The sequence below is a fragment of the Pimephales promelas genome, chromosome 1, assembly GCF_988280905.1.
Source record: "Pimephales promelas chromosome 1, fPimPro1.hap1.1, whole genome shotgun sequence".
NCBI classification, from domain to species: domain Eukaryota; kingdom Metazoa; phylum Chordata; class Actinopteri; order Cypriniformes; family Leuciscidae; genus Pimephales; species Pimephales promelas.
Window position 1 is genome coordinate 530,567 of NC_142769.1, and position 14,991 is coordinate 545,557.

General features: G+C 36.3%; 1 protein-coding gene across 1 annotated transcript in view; it reads left to right on the forward strand.

Annotated features, from left to right (window-relative positions):
• Positions 1-14,991, forward strand: part of nsmaf (neutral sphingomyelinase (N-SMase) activation associated factor) — a 29,508-nt gene that overhangs the window by 7,928 nt on the left and 6,589 nt on the right. The window contains exons 14-27 of the mRNA XM_039673140.2: positions 2,529-2,705; positions 2,780-2,859; positions 2,942-3,032; positions 4,174-4,237; positions 5,594-5,645; positions 7,024-7,144; positions 9,550-9,681; positions 9,758-9,800; positions 11,353-11,513; positions 11,826-11,934; positions 12,010-12,068; positions 13,058-13,122; positions 13,284-13,351; positions 13,444-13,567. Coding sequence (XP_039529074.2) covers positions 2,529-2,705; positions 2,780-2,859; positions 2,942-3,032; positions 4,174-4,237; positions 5,594-5,645; positions 7,024-7,144; positions 9,550-9,681; positions 9,758-9,800; positions 11,353-11,513; positions 11,826-11,934; positions 12,010-12,068; positions 13,058-13,122; positions 13,284-13,351; positions 13,444-13,567 — 1,346 coding nt within the window. The remainder of the gene's footprint in view (positions 1-2,528; positions 2,706-2,779; positions 2,860-2,941; positions 3,033-4,173; positions 4,238-5,593; positions 5,646-7,023; positions 7,145-9,549; positions 9,682-9,757; positions 9,801-11,352; positions 11,514-11,825; positions 11,935-12,009; positions 12,069-13,057; positions 13,123-13,283; positions 13,352-13,443; positions 13,568-14,991) is intronic.

Genomic DNA, 14,991 nt, shown 5'->3' on the forward strand with positions numbered 1-14,991 from the left:
TTCATCTGTTTTATTTTATTTTTAAATATTCATTTATCGGCCATTATAACTGCCGATACCGATAGTTTTGAAAATGCCTAATATCGGCCGATATATCGGTCTGGCTCTAAAAAAAACATTATCAAACTAAAATATAATCATCCATTTTATTTTATTTTTAAATATTCATTTATCAGCCATTATAACTGCCGATATCGATAGTTTCGAAAATGCCTAATATCGGCCGGTAATATCGGCCTCCAGATATATCGGTCTGGCTCTAAAAAAACATTATCAAACTAAAATATAATCATCCATTTTATTTTATTTTTAAATATTCATTTATCGGCCATTATAACTGCCGATACCGATAGTTTTGAAAATGCCTAATATCGGCCGATATATCGGTCTGGCTCTAAAAAAAACATTATCAAATTAAAATATAATCATCCATTTTATTTTATTTTTAAATATTCATTTATCGGCCATTATAACTGCCGATATCGATAGTTTCGAAAATGCCTAATATCGGCCGATAATATCGGCCTGCCGATATATCGGCCAGCCGATATATCGGTCTGGCTCTAAAAAAAAACATTATCAAACTAAAATATAATCATCCATTTTATTTTATTTTTATATATTCATTTATCGGCCATTATAACTGCTGATACCGATAGTTTAGAAAATGCCTAATATCGGCCGATATATCGGTCTGGCTCTAAAAAAACATTATCAAATTCAAATATAATCATCCATTTTATTTTATTTTTAAATATTCATTTATCGGCCATTATAACTGCCGATATCGATAGTTTCGAAAATGCCTAATATCGGCCGATAATATCGGCCTCCAGATATATCGGTTTGGCTCTAAAAAAACATTATCAAACTAAAATATAATCATCCATTTTATTTTATTTTTAAATATTCATTTATCGGCCATTATAACTGCCGATATCGATAGTTTCGAAAATGCCTAATATCGGCCGATAATATCGGCCTGCCGATATATCGGTCTGGCTCTAAAAAAAAACATTATCAAACTAAAATATAATACATTCCTTTCACTGAAATGAATAGAATAAATAAATGTCCTAATTGACCGAAGGTCTAATCCTGGTTTAATCTTAGCCCTCTCTGTGGAACCAGACCAGTAAACACAGTTTTAATGCAAACTTTTTGTATTAATGCACTTACTTCTGAAAATGAAGCTAAAGCGAGAGAGATTCGCTCTAGTGAAAGTAATCCTCTGAATATAAAGTGTGTAGGATTTTTATGTTAAAATACATTCTCTTCTCTATTCATTGACTACTATTAGCACTCTAGCTTTAAGGACTCCAAGAAGCGTCTTCACATGTTAGTGACATCACAAACCCTAACATTTACATAAACTCCGCCCCCGGAACATGATTTATAGATTTTCATGACAGAATTTGCTAATAAATGTCTAGAAGACACACACACACACACGTACACACAAACACACCAGGAGCAGCAGCTCATTTGCATTTAAAGGGACAGACACAAAAACTGTGTTTTTGCTCACTCTTAAAACCCTTAAAGACCTAGACCATTTTTGAGCACCTGCACCGCTTGTTCCTTTCTTAGTTTTTCTAACCCATTATAGAAGTCAGCATCAAGTGCCATATATCATTTTAACAGGAGAACTTGAAGTTTCAATCTATCTCATTTAAATAATCCAATTTTACATTTAAGTTGTGTTAGAATGGATGAATTTACCAGATTTAAGAAAAATGGCAGCATATTTGTAGTGATTTTTTTTTTTACTCAACTCAAACAAATCCTCCTGAAGTTTGGATTTTTTCCTTTAGAAAGCTGTACTTGGATATTTTACATTTCCAGATGTAATTTTGACTACATGTGCATTTATTACAACATTATTATAGGCGATTTTCAGTGAAAACAGTGTTTTTCATACTGACAATTTAGATGTGTCCAAAAAAGTTAAGGAAGTAACATAAATAGAAACATTGTAGTAGAAGAATGAACTTTATATATATAAATACACACACAAACATACATTTGACTTTATCTCAGTTCAAATTTCCAAAGAAAGATGCTAATTGGTCGTGCGAAAGACCAAGAACTATATTTATTGGTTGGGTAGATGATAGTTTTAACCAATCTGGGGATGGGGTGGGACTAAGCGTTAACAGTCATTTATGATTGGCTCAGAGGAAAAAAAACGCACGGGTTTCTTTGACGAATCAATGCTGATTAAAACTTGATGACGCAATCACATTCACTACGGAGCTTCTGAATGTCCAAACGCGATTAACCCGATATCACAGAAAAGCCGCGAATCTCCTCTTTATGGGACTTTTTAAAGCATACGGATTGGTTCAAAAGTTATTTAACATTTAATAACAACAGTTATTTTTAGCCGTATAGGTCGTGTCAATTTTACACATTTTAGCATGATAATAAAATATCTGTGTGAATCTTTTGCTTGGTAATAACTAAAAATAAAATCCCCACTTGCAACTCCGTTTATGTGTGTGTGTGTGTGTGTGTGTGTGTGTCAGAGAACCACGTAGCGGAGCACACGGCGGAGAGCTTCATGCTACAGTGGCAGAGAGGACACATCTCCAACTATCAGTACCTGCTCCACCTCAACAACCTGGCGGACCGCAGCGTCAACGACCTCTCGCAGTACCCGGTGTTCCCCTGGACCGTCAGCGACTACAGCAGCGCTCAGCTGGGTCAGTGACACACACACACACACACACACACACACACACACACACTCTCTCTAATACTGGTATGTTTATTTCAGATTTGCTGAATCCTGCTTCATTTCGAGATCTCAGTAAACCAATCGGAGCGTTGAACCCCGAGAGACTGGAGAGATTACTGGTGAGAAACCCCCTCAGATGCAGCTCATCATCATCACATGACAAGAGTGTGTGTATCATGTGTGTGTGTGTGTGTGTTACAGGAACGCTACAGAGACATGCCTGAGCCTCGTTTCATGTACGGCAGTCATTATTCATCACCTGGATATGTGCTTTTCTACCTCGTCAGAGTGGGTAAGTGTGTGTGTGTGTCTCGGGTAAGAGTGTGTGTTTGACATAGTTGGGAAATTAAAGTAGAATTAAAGTTTTGATTATTTGAACCCACTGTACAGTTGTGGAATATATATAAACCGCACACGTTGTTTAAAGCTTGTTTAAGAGTTTGCTTCATTCGTTCAGTTCACTAGCAGGACGTTTATAGTGTTCATGCAACAAATGGACGTCTTTTAAAGGAGTAGTTCACTTTCGAAAAAACTTTTACTGATAATTTACTCGCCCCCGTGTCATCCAAGATGTCCATGTCTTTCTTTCTTCAGTCGAAAAGAAATTAAGGTTTTTGATGAAAACATTCCAGGATTTTCTCCATATAATGGACTTCAATGGGGTCCAAACGGTTCAAGGTCCAAAAGACAGTTTCAGTACAAACTTGTTCAAAGGGCTTTAAACGATTCCAGACGATGAATAAGGGTCTTATCAAGCGAAACGATCGCTCATTTAATAAATAAATAACAAAGTTTAAGTTTTATAAGCTCAAACGCTCGCCTTGCTCTGTTCTGTAACGCACTCCTGTTCGAACTCGCTCATCAAAATGAACAAATCTTTTTCCGAGTCATTCGGTGAAAGAAACTAACGAATTGATTCGGAAAAAGATTTGTTCATTTTGATGAACGAGTTCGAACAGGAGTGCGTTACAGAACAGAACAAGGCGAGCATTTGAGCTTATAAAACTTAAACTTTGTTATTTATTTATTAAATGAGCGATCGTTTCGCTTGATAAGACCCTTGGAATCATTTAAAGCCCTTTGAACAAGTTTGCAGTTTGTACTGAAAGTTTCTTTTGGATCTTGAACCATTTGGTCCCAATTGAAGTCCATTATATGGAGAAAATCCTGGAATGTTTTCATCAAAAACCTTAATTTCTTTTCGACTGAAGAAAGGACATCTTGGATGACACGGGGGCGAGGAAATTATCAGCTAAAGTTTTTTGAAAAGTGAACTACTCCTTTAGTGAGTGTGAGTTTTCTGGCGTATCTGCTGTGACTCGTCAACATCATCTTGTGGAAGCGAACCGAAGGAGCAGAAAGGCCTGAATTAACCATTTAAATTCCTGATGCAGAACCAAACACACACACACACTCATGTTTGTCCCCTGCAGCTCCAGAACACATGCTGTGCCTGCAGAACGGCCGCTTCGATCACGCCGACCGCATGTTCAACAGGTATGAGCACACACACACTCTCAAGGGTACGTCTTTGAAATTGAGATCACATCATGTGAAAGCTGGATAGATAAGGGCCATTGATGTGGTTTGTGAGGATAGGACAATATTTGTCTGAAATACGACCATTAGAACATCTGAGGGGGCAAAACAACACATGGAGGAAATCATCTTTAAGGTTGTGCTGTTATGTTCGTGATTTTGCTGCATCCACTCACAAAAATACATTTTTATATATATTTATGGTAGGAATTTTCTATATATCTCTATCTTTAATTAATATCCGAATGATTTTTTTGGCATAATTTTGACCCATATACAGTGTTGGGTGTAACTAATTACTAAGTAATTAGTTACTGTAATTTAATTACTTTTCCCTTGAAAATGTAAAATAAGGGATTACTCTTCATTTATCAGTAATTTAATTACAGTTACTTCTGATGTAATTGAGGTAAATAGATCAATCCGATCTCACAGCGATTCGTGTGCATTTTATGAGGCGTCTAAATATTACGACCGCACTCGTACAAATTCATATGAATTATTGTAAAATATGTATGAAAAAAGTGTGAAATATCATGAGATCAGACATAAAACAATAGTGGGTTTAACATCAAAATGTATTGTCTGATGCTAAAAAGTATGTTTTTATAATGTAACCTTCTCCACCTTGGTCAGTTTAAGGATAATTCATGCAATTTTATAGTATTTATTTGAAAGAATTAAAACAGATTCAAGTCTATCCTTGTATTATTCAGCTGGTTGAGATTGATATGGGATTTTGAAAGTAAAATAAAAGTAATTAAATACTTTTTAGAGAGAGTAATTAGTACAGTAATCTAATTACATTGTTGAAGAGGTCATTAGTAACTAGTAATTAATTACTTTTTTAGAGTAACTTACCCAACACTGCCCATATAGTGTACTGCCTCAAATATACCCGTGCGACTCGCGACCGGTTTTGTGATCCAGGGTCACACACACACACACACACACATGTGAAACTCGAAAAATTAGAATATCGTGCAAAAGTTCATTTATTTCAGTAATTCAACTTAAAAGCTGAAACTAATATATTATAGAGACTCATTACATGCAAAGTGAGATATTTCAAGCCTTATTACTTATAATTGTGATGATTACGGCTTACAGATATGAAAACCCCAAATTCAACATTAAAATATTGTGAAAAAGGTTTTCATAAGCTGAAGCCATAATCATCACAATTATAACCAATAAAGGCTTGAAATATCTCATTGTACATGTATTGAGTCTATATAATATATTAGTTCAGCTGTACAGTAAATGAACATGTCTTTATGATGATGATGATGATGATGTGCACCTGTCCTGCAGTGTTGGAGAGACGTGGAAGAACTGTTTAGAGGGAGGCACTGATTTCAAAGAGGTGAGTGTTTTATTGAGCATATCGTAATACTGATTTTTATATTGCAATACTTGTATAAGTATAAGTCCCCCTGTGGTTAAAATCAGCTTTAATATTGTTTATACGTCCATGTGGTGTTTTTAACAGAGTGCTTGAATTAGATTTTTTGACATAAATCCTGGACAACCCTTGAAAACAGACATATTTATGAAAAGAAATTACTGTTTCTTTTGAAAATGAACACTGCAGTGTGTCTAATATAGATCTAGAGGGATTTCGCGTGGCTATGAAAGTGATATCGCTCATAAATATCCAAATATATGAGACAGCTTTTATTCTGCATGTCAGTCATATATACATGAGAGCAAAACATTTAATAAGGAGAGCGAGTACATTTTTTAATGGTTGAAGTTTCCACAGTCATTCCATGTGCTGCACTTTATTTGTACCATTTTGTTTTATTCATTTATTTTATTAAATTTTTTAGATTGTGAAAGATAATCAAGATATTGTTTGATAAGATCTCTGATTTTAGTCCTTGAAAACCATTCTTGAAAGTCTTGGATTTTCATTTTACAATATCTGTATTAACGCTGTGTTTAATCCGCTTTAACACACACCGTGTGTGTTGATAAGTGGACTGCACCACTGGTGTTTCTGACATCACAAACCACCTTGTAACCAATCAGATCAACGTGTGATCGCCAACCAGTGGATCTCTGAGTGAGTGAGTGGAGGCGGGGCTCATTTGCATATTCATAGAACCCCCGCGAATACTAAATGAGGCGAGGGTGTCGAGTTACATTCATGATATTTTAAGGCGTGACGAAAAAAAGCTGAGCGAGTGAGTGAAGGCGGGCTCATTTGCATATTCATAGACCCGCGCGTACTAAATGAGGCGAGGGTGTCGAGTTACATTAATATTTTAAGGCGTTTTTCAAGGAAAAAAAAACGTTTAAATGTGTAATTTTGGTGATCAAACGTGAGTTTTAAGCAAGCGTGCCGCACAAGCCCTCCAAAAAGAAGCCGAAACGTCTCGATCGCCCCCCAGTGGCCGGTCCTAGTATAGCTCATAAACCCCACCTCCCCATGTTATTCAATGGGACGCGAGACCAACTAAACAATTAAATTACACTTCACATAACCTTTTTCCAAAGATCGTTTCTGTCATTTACTGTAGTTTCTGTCACGTTGATGTAATTTCAAGTGTTCGTTTTTAAAAATAAGTTTGTTTTGAGTTAGTTATGTGATGATAAAAACTTTTAAACTGAAAAAAAAACTTTATTAAAAACTTTTTAATAATGTTGATTATTGACATACAGATAATGTTTAATTTTTGGTCTTGCAATAGTATATTTGATGTGTTTGTGTGTGTGTGTGTGTGTGTGTGTGTGTGCAGCTGATTCCCGAGTTTTATGGAAGTGACAGCAGTTTTCTGAGGAATCTTCTGGGTCTGGATCTGGGCCGGAGGCAGGGAGGAGGACGAGTGGAGAGTGTTGATCTTCCTCCGTGGGCTTCAGGTGCACATGCGCTCTTCTGTCCCGATGTTCAATCCGTTTGACATCGTGATTCGAAAACGACAGTGGCCGCCGGGACGCAATAATCCATCGTTTTATCTCATGTGACGTGTCCTTCAGGAACACTGTCGGGATTTCTCTCTTTCCTTAAGACAAGACCGCCGATACACAACACATCTCTTCTGTAGCCGTTGTACGTTTGCGCTCGTTACCGTAAGTTAGTCGCTAGTTCCGCCTTCTCGATGGCAGAGCCAATCAGCTTGATGTGATTGCATGTAAAACACGCCCTCTAGTGACTGAACCCGGTATTTCTTTAAAGCTATGGTCCCTTTGATTGGGAAAATGTTCTATCTACAGAATATTAGCTTTTATCAGTCACTCTTAATAGCTGAAAATTTCAAGATATGGGGAAAATTCGCTATTTAATTGTATGCAGTCTTACGGTTTTCACTAAACAGATTATCAAAACTACGGAAAATCCCATAGACTTCCTTTGAAGGCGCCAAAACTTTTATACAATAGCTAGCTACTAGCTTAGGACATGTTGACACCACGTTAAATTATGTTAGCGAAATTTTAAATCATGCTAGTAACGTGTTTAAACATGCTATCAATGTGCTCATTCATGTTAGCAACATGTCAGCAATTGGTAAGACGTGATAGTGTGATGTTAATTCATGTTAGCAATCTGTTAATGTGCAAATTCAAGTTAAAACATGTTAGCAACAAGTTAAATCGTGTTAGCAATGTGTTAAATTAGGCTATCAATGTGCTCATTCATTTTAGCAACATGCTAAAACATATTAGCAACATGTAAGCAATTGGGAAGACATGTTAGTGTGATGTTAAATCATGTTAGCAATCTGTTAATGTGCAAATTCAAGTTAAAACATGTTAGCAACATGTTAAATCGTGTTAGCAATGCGTTAATCATGCTATCGATGTGCTCATTCATTTTAGCAACATGCTAAAACATGTTAGCAATTGGGAGGACATGTTAGTGTAATGTTAAATCCTGTTAGCAATCTGTTAATGTGCAAATTCAAGTTAAAACATGTTAGCAACATGTTAAATCGTGTTAGCAATGTGTTAATCATGCTATCGATGTGCTCATTCATTTTAGCAACGTGCTAAAACAAGTTAGCAACTTGTAAGCAATTGGTAAGACATGATAGTGTGATGTTAATTCATGTTAGCAATCTGTTAATGTGCAAATTCAAGTTAAAACATGTTAGCAACATGTTTAATCGTGTTAGCAATGTGTTAAATCATGCTATTGATGTGCTCATTCATTTTAGCAACATGCTAAAACATGTTAGCAATTGGGAGGACATGTTAGTGTAATGTTAAATCCTGTTAGCAAGTTGTTAAAACGTTACCATCGAGTTAAATCACACTAGCAATGTGCTAACCCAGACAGCAAACTGACATTGAATCAACGTGGAAACGACGTCTCTCATGACATTGAAACAACGTTGATTTTGCTCATCGAATTAACGTTGAACCAACGTCAGACGCGGCATTCTTCAAAGCTAAATGAAATCGAAAATTAGTTTGCTTTCATAACGTTGAAACAACGCGTTGATTTCAAGTTGATTTTCCGTTAGTTTTGAAAGAATGACGCGTCTGACGTTGGTTCAACGTTAATTCGATGAGCAAAACAATGTCAGATCAACGTTGTTTCGATGTCATATTTCCACGTTGATTCAATGTCAGTTTGCTATCTGGGAAGTAATGCTACCAATGTGTTAAATTATGTTATATTATGCTAGCAATCTGATAAAACAATGTCAACATGCTTATGGTAGTAATGTTTAAACATGCAAGTACATGCTAATTTATGTTAGCGATTGATAAGGCATGTTAGTAAAATGTTAATTAATGCTAGAGTGTGTAAAAACATGTTAGCAAAATGCTAAATAATGCTAAGACGTGCTAACAACATGATACAACTTGCTAGTAACACGATCAAACATGCTAGGAAGCTTATTAACGTTCAAACAAGGCCACCAAGTTAAATCATACTAGCAATGTGCTAAGTAATGCTAGCAATGTGTTAAATTATGTTATATTATGCTAGCAATCTGATAAAACACTGTCAACATGCTTAATCATGCTAATTTGTGTTAGCAATTGATAAGACAAGTTAGTAAAATCTTAATTAATGCTAGAAGTGTGTAAAAACATGTTATATACATGTTAGCAAAATGCTAAATAATGCTAAGACGTGCTAACAACATGATACGACTTGCTAGTAACACGATTAAACATGCTGGGAAGCTTATTAACGTTCAAACAAGGCTTTGGCGATCCAACATAAACGTTTGTCCCGACAAATATTTTCATGTTAATGGTTATAACTTTAACTTTATTCCGCTCTAACGCTTTGCAATACGTTGTTTGTCCAGATCCGGACGACTTCTTGCAGAAGCAGCGCCTGGCTCTGGAGAGTCCGTGTGTGTCGGAGCACCTGCACGAGTGGATCGATCTGATCTTCGGATATAAGCAGAAGGGCAGCGAGGCCGTGGCCAGCCATAACGGTAAAATAACACGAATGTTATGATATATGAAGGATTAGTATGTTACTGATATTATTTTATGTCTGCTATATTACAGTGTTCCACCCGTTAACATATGAGGGAGGAGTCGACTGCGACAGGTATCCTCAGTCTCTCTAATTAACCCTTTATGGACATTTGTGTCTTTCAGTTTTCTGTTGTTGATTATTTTGCCTGTGTTAAAGCCATCTGCATGTATTTTGGCACAGGTGTGTGTTTTTACTATTTCGCTGCCATTTCCTTTAAAAAATCTAATTTGCACTAGAAACACAAAATAGTTTCACTCTTTTGGACAGAAATGCCCCCATTGAAGGCCTTCGTCTCAAGGGTTTTTCTTCTGGGGCTTTTATTCTGTTGGCAAGACTTGCAATCTTTCTCAGGTTTGGCCTGTAAAGCAAATGCTCGCTTTATTTTCTGCTTCGGCATATTATAGAGCCACTTGGATAAATTATGCAGCTATAATTGTGTGTGTGTGTGTGTGTGCTTGTAATATTTGAGAGAGGAAAAAGTCTGCTGGAAATCCCAGATCTACGTCCCAATAAACAAAGTCTCACTGAGATCTATTTTTTTGAGAAATCAACCTCAAATTTGAAGCACGATTTCTTTTATTTGTTTATTTTTTTAGTACTTTTAGAGTTCAGCATGTTTCATAAAACATATATTTTATGTAAAATAATCAAATTAATCATTTTCATAAACGTAAACCTCTATAACTTTTTTTGGTTTCACTTTTTAACCAGCAATAATCCTTCTTTAAGCTTAAAGGAGTAGATCACTTTTGAAACAACTTTAGCTGATAATTTACGTCATCCAAGATGTCCATGTCTTTCTTTCTTCAGTCGAAAAGAAATTAAGGTTTTTGATGAAAACATTCCAGGATTTTCTCCATATAATGGACTTCAATGGGGTCCAAACGGTTCAAGGTCCAAAAGAAAGTTTCAGTGCAAACTGTTCAAAGGGCTTTAAACGATTCCAGACGATGAATAAGGGTCTTATCAAGCGAAACGATCGCTCATTTAATAAATAAATAACAAAGTTTAAGTTTTATAAGCTCAAATGGTCGCCTTGCTCTGTTCTGTGATGCGCGTTCGTGACTCTCCTGTTCGAATCAAAATGAACAAATCTTTTTCCGAGTCATTTGGTTCATTCAACGAACAAAACAAACGAATTGACTCTAACAGGAGAGTCACGAACGCGCATCACAGCATTTGAGCTTATAAAACTTAAACTTTGTTATTTATTTATTAAATGAGTGATCGTTTCGCTTGACAAGACCCTTATTCATCGTCTGGAATCGTTTAAAGCCCTTTGAACAGTTTGCACTGAAACTTTCTTTTGGATCTTGAACCGTTTGGACCCCATTGAAGTCCATTATATGGAGAAAATCCTGGAATGTTTTCATCAAAAACCTGAGGAAAGAAAGACATGGACATCTTGGATGACATGGGGGTGAGGAAATTATCAGCACAAGTTTTTTGAAAAGTGAACTACTCCTTTAAGTCTGTTTTAAAGAGTTTTTTGACAGATTTTAGTCCACTTTGGACCTTAGTGTAACTCTGTCTGATGCACAAGGGTTAAATAGCGTTTTGATTTTTCTTTGTGTTTTATATTTGTCAGTGTACATTTTGTCAGTGTGTGTGTGTGTTTCTGCAGTATTGAGGACCCGGATCAGAAAATAGCCATGCTAACTCAAATCCTGGAGTTTGGCCAGACGCCCCGCCAGCTCTTCGTCACTCCTCATCCTCAGAGGATCACTCCTCGCTTCCACAGCCTGTCGGCGACCGTCAGTCTCAGCAGCTGCGAGCTCTCGCCAGGTATTTCAATTTCAATTTCTAACAAAATTGCAATGTTAGATTGTAATCCTAATCATAATGCAAAACCTTATCTAACAGAAAAATATCTAAACCTTGACCAACAGTAGTTTCGAACAATTTCTAAATGTAAATCTTAATGCAAAACCTAATAAAAGTAATAAATTATGCCTAAAAAAAACATCAACTATCGAATCCAAAAGCCTCTCTGTGTATTTATAGGGAGTTGCACACTGTGACATACGCCTCCTGGCACTATTCTCACGTAAAACGTTTATTTTAAAGGCCTTCGCTCTATTTTAATCTGAAATACAGTGTCTCCTAGCATGGACTCGTTTGAGGACCTGACTGAGGAGAGCAGGAAGATGGCCTGGAGCAACATGAACAAACTCGTATTGCAGTCGCGCCACAAAATACACAAGGAGTGAGTATCTGTGTGTGCAGTTGTGCGCGCTGGTTAGCGAGAGCTGCTTCTGACGCTGGTGTTGTGCTTCCGCAGGGCCGTGACGGGCATCGCCGTGACCCTCGGTGGAGATGCCATCTTCTCCACTTCTCAAGGTCAGGAACCCCTCCGTTAATCAGCGAAAGGAACTGCAATATAATGTTAGCACAATGCTAACACGTTGCTCATGTTTATAGAATAAATTAGCACATTGTTAGCATGTTTTAACATCATATAGCACATTGCTAGCATGATTAAATCATTGTTAACATGCTTCCAGCACAAATTAGCACATTGCTTGCATGTTTTAGCATGATGCTTGCATAAATTAGCACATCGTTAGCATGTTTTTAAAATGATTTAGCACATTGTTATCGATTCTAGTATGACTTTGCACATTGTTAACGCATTTTAGCGACGAATTAGCATATTGCTAACATATTACTAGTATGGATTAACACATTTGTAGCATGATGTAGCATATTGCTAACATGATTTCAGCGTTTTGAGCATTAATTAGCACATTGTTAGCATGTTTTAGCATTTTAACATGTTTTAGCACATCGTTAGCATGTTATTAACATGATTTAACGCATTGTTATCGATTCTAGCATGACTTTGCACATTGTTAACGTGTTTTAGTGGCGAATTAGCATATTGCTAACATATTGCTAGTATGGATTAACACATTTGTAGCATGATGTAGCATATTGCTAACATGATTTCAGCGTTCTGAGCATTAATTAGCACATTATTAGCATGTTTCAGCATTTTGACACGTTTTAGCACATCGTTAGCATGTTATTAACATGATTTAACGCATTGTTATCGATTCTAGCATGACTTTGCACATTGTTAATGTGTTTTAGCGATTAATTGGCATATTGCTAACATTGCTAGTATGGATTAACACATTTGGGGCATGATGTAGCATATTGTTAACATGATTTCAGCGTTGTGAGAATTAATTAGCACGTTGTTAGCATGTTTCAGCATATTAGCATGTTTCTAGCATGACTTTGCACATTGTTAACGGGTATTAGCAATAAATTAGCACATTGCTAATATATCTACCATGAATAACCCATATTTTATCCTCATGTAGACTCCACACTAAAGATGTTCTCCAAAGAGAACGGCCTGCAGAGAAGCGTGTCCTTCTCCAACATGGTAAGCTCTTTAGCGCAGATGCCCTGGCCTCAAAAACTATTTGGATTCATAACCTTTATGAGAATACTTTTACATTGAAGTGTGGCGAATGTGTTTTGGAGGCCACATTACACACACGCTGAAGAGCTCTAACTACAACACACTCTTGAAATGTGCCTTAGGCGCTGTCCTCCTGCCTGATGCTGCCTGATGACGAGATCGTCGTGTGCTCGTCCTGGGACAATAATGTGTAAGATTATACAGTCACCACAAGCATATCCCTGTAGTTCTTAAGTCAGTTTAACACATTTCTCATGTTTTTCCTCTTGTTTTGTGCTCCAGCTATTTTTACTCGATAGCGTATGGAAGAAGGCAGGAGACTCTGATGGGTCATGATGATGCAGTTAGTGATATTTGCTGGAGGGACGACAAACTTTACACGGCATCCTGGGACTCGACTGTGAAGGTCTTCGCATTTAGTTTTGCTTTCTTGCGTAACATTTAAGGATGACTAAACCTGTTTACATTGTACTAAATGTTTATAAAGTGACTTCTAAATGAATAAATGTAAATTTCAGGAACATCTTCAGAAAAAATTCAGTTGCTTATTCGGTAACACTTTACTTAAACCTTATATAATGCATTATAAAAGTATTTTTAATGCATTGATTATGCCTTGTGAAGCACCATATAATGCATTTTTGTGGTCTTATGAATAATTGTATCCACAGTTATAAATCATTATGGGGATGCACTGATAAGACAATTTTGGCCAATACCGATAACCGATAATTCTGTATATTTGATAGCCAATACCGATATTTTTGCTGATAAATCTAAATCCACATTTTTAGACAATTTTTGAGAGCCTGATATGACAATTTTGGCCGATACCGATAACCGATAATTCTTTATATCTGAAAGCCAATAACCGATATTTTGGCCGATAAATCTAAATCCACATTTTTAGACAATTTTTGAGAGGCTGACATGACAATTTTGGCCGATACTGATAACCGATAATTCTTTATATTTGAAGGCCGATAACCGATATATTGGCCGATAAATCTAAATCCACATTTTTAGACAATTTTTGAGAGCCTGATATGACAATTTTGGCCGATACCGATAACCGATAATTCTTTATATCTGAAAGCCAATAACCGATATTTTGGCCGATAAATCTAAATCCACATTTTTAGACAATTTTTGAGAGCCTGATATGACAATTTTGGCCGATACCGATAATTCTTTATATCTGAAAGCCGATCACCGATATTTTGGCCGATAAATCTAAATCCACATTTTTAGACAATTTTTGAGAGGCTGATATGACAATTTTGCCCGATACTGATAACCGATAATTCTTTTTTATTTAAAACCTGATAGCCGATATGTTGGCCGATAAATCTAAATCCAGATTTTTAGAAAAAATTTTGAGAGCCTGAAATGACAATTTTGGCCAATACCGATAATTCTTTATATCTGAAAGCTGATAACCGATATTTTGGCCGATAAATCTAAATCCACATTTTTAGACAATTTTTGAGAGCCTGATATGACAATTTTGGCCGATACCGATAACCGATAATTCTTTATATCTGAAAGCCGATAACCGATATTTTGGCCGATAAATCTCAATCCACATTTTTAGACAATTTTTGAGAATCTGATTATAAAAAAAGTCTCCTCATTAAGAGTCAAGATACAAACACAATTATGATTAATGTTTTAATGTCGTGTAGCCGATATGACAGACTTTTGCACTTTAACTGGATTTTCCTTTTTTAAAGTGATTTCAATCGTATTTCAAGCAATTTAAAAGCATCATGTTGAACAGTGCGCATCTAAAGTGCCTCAGCTGAAGGAAATAATACATTATTTATCGGA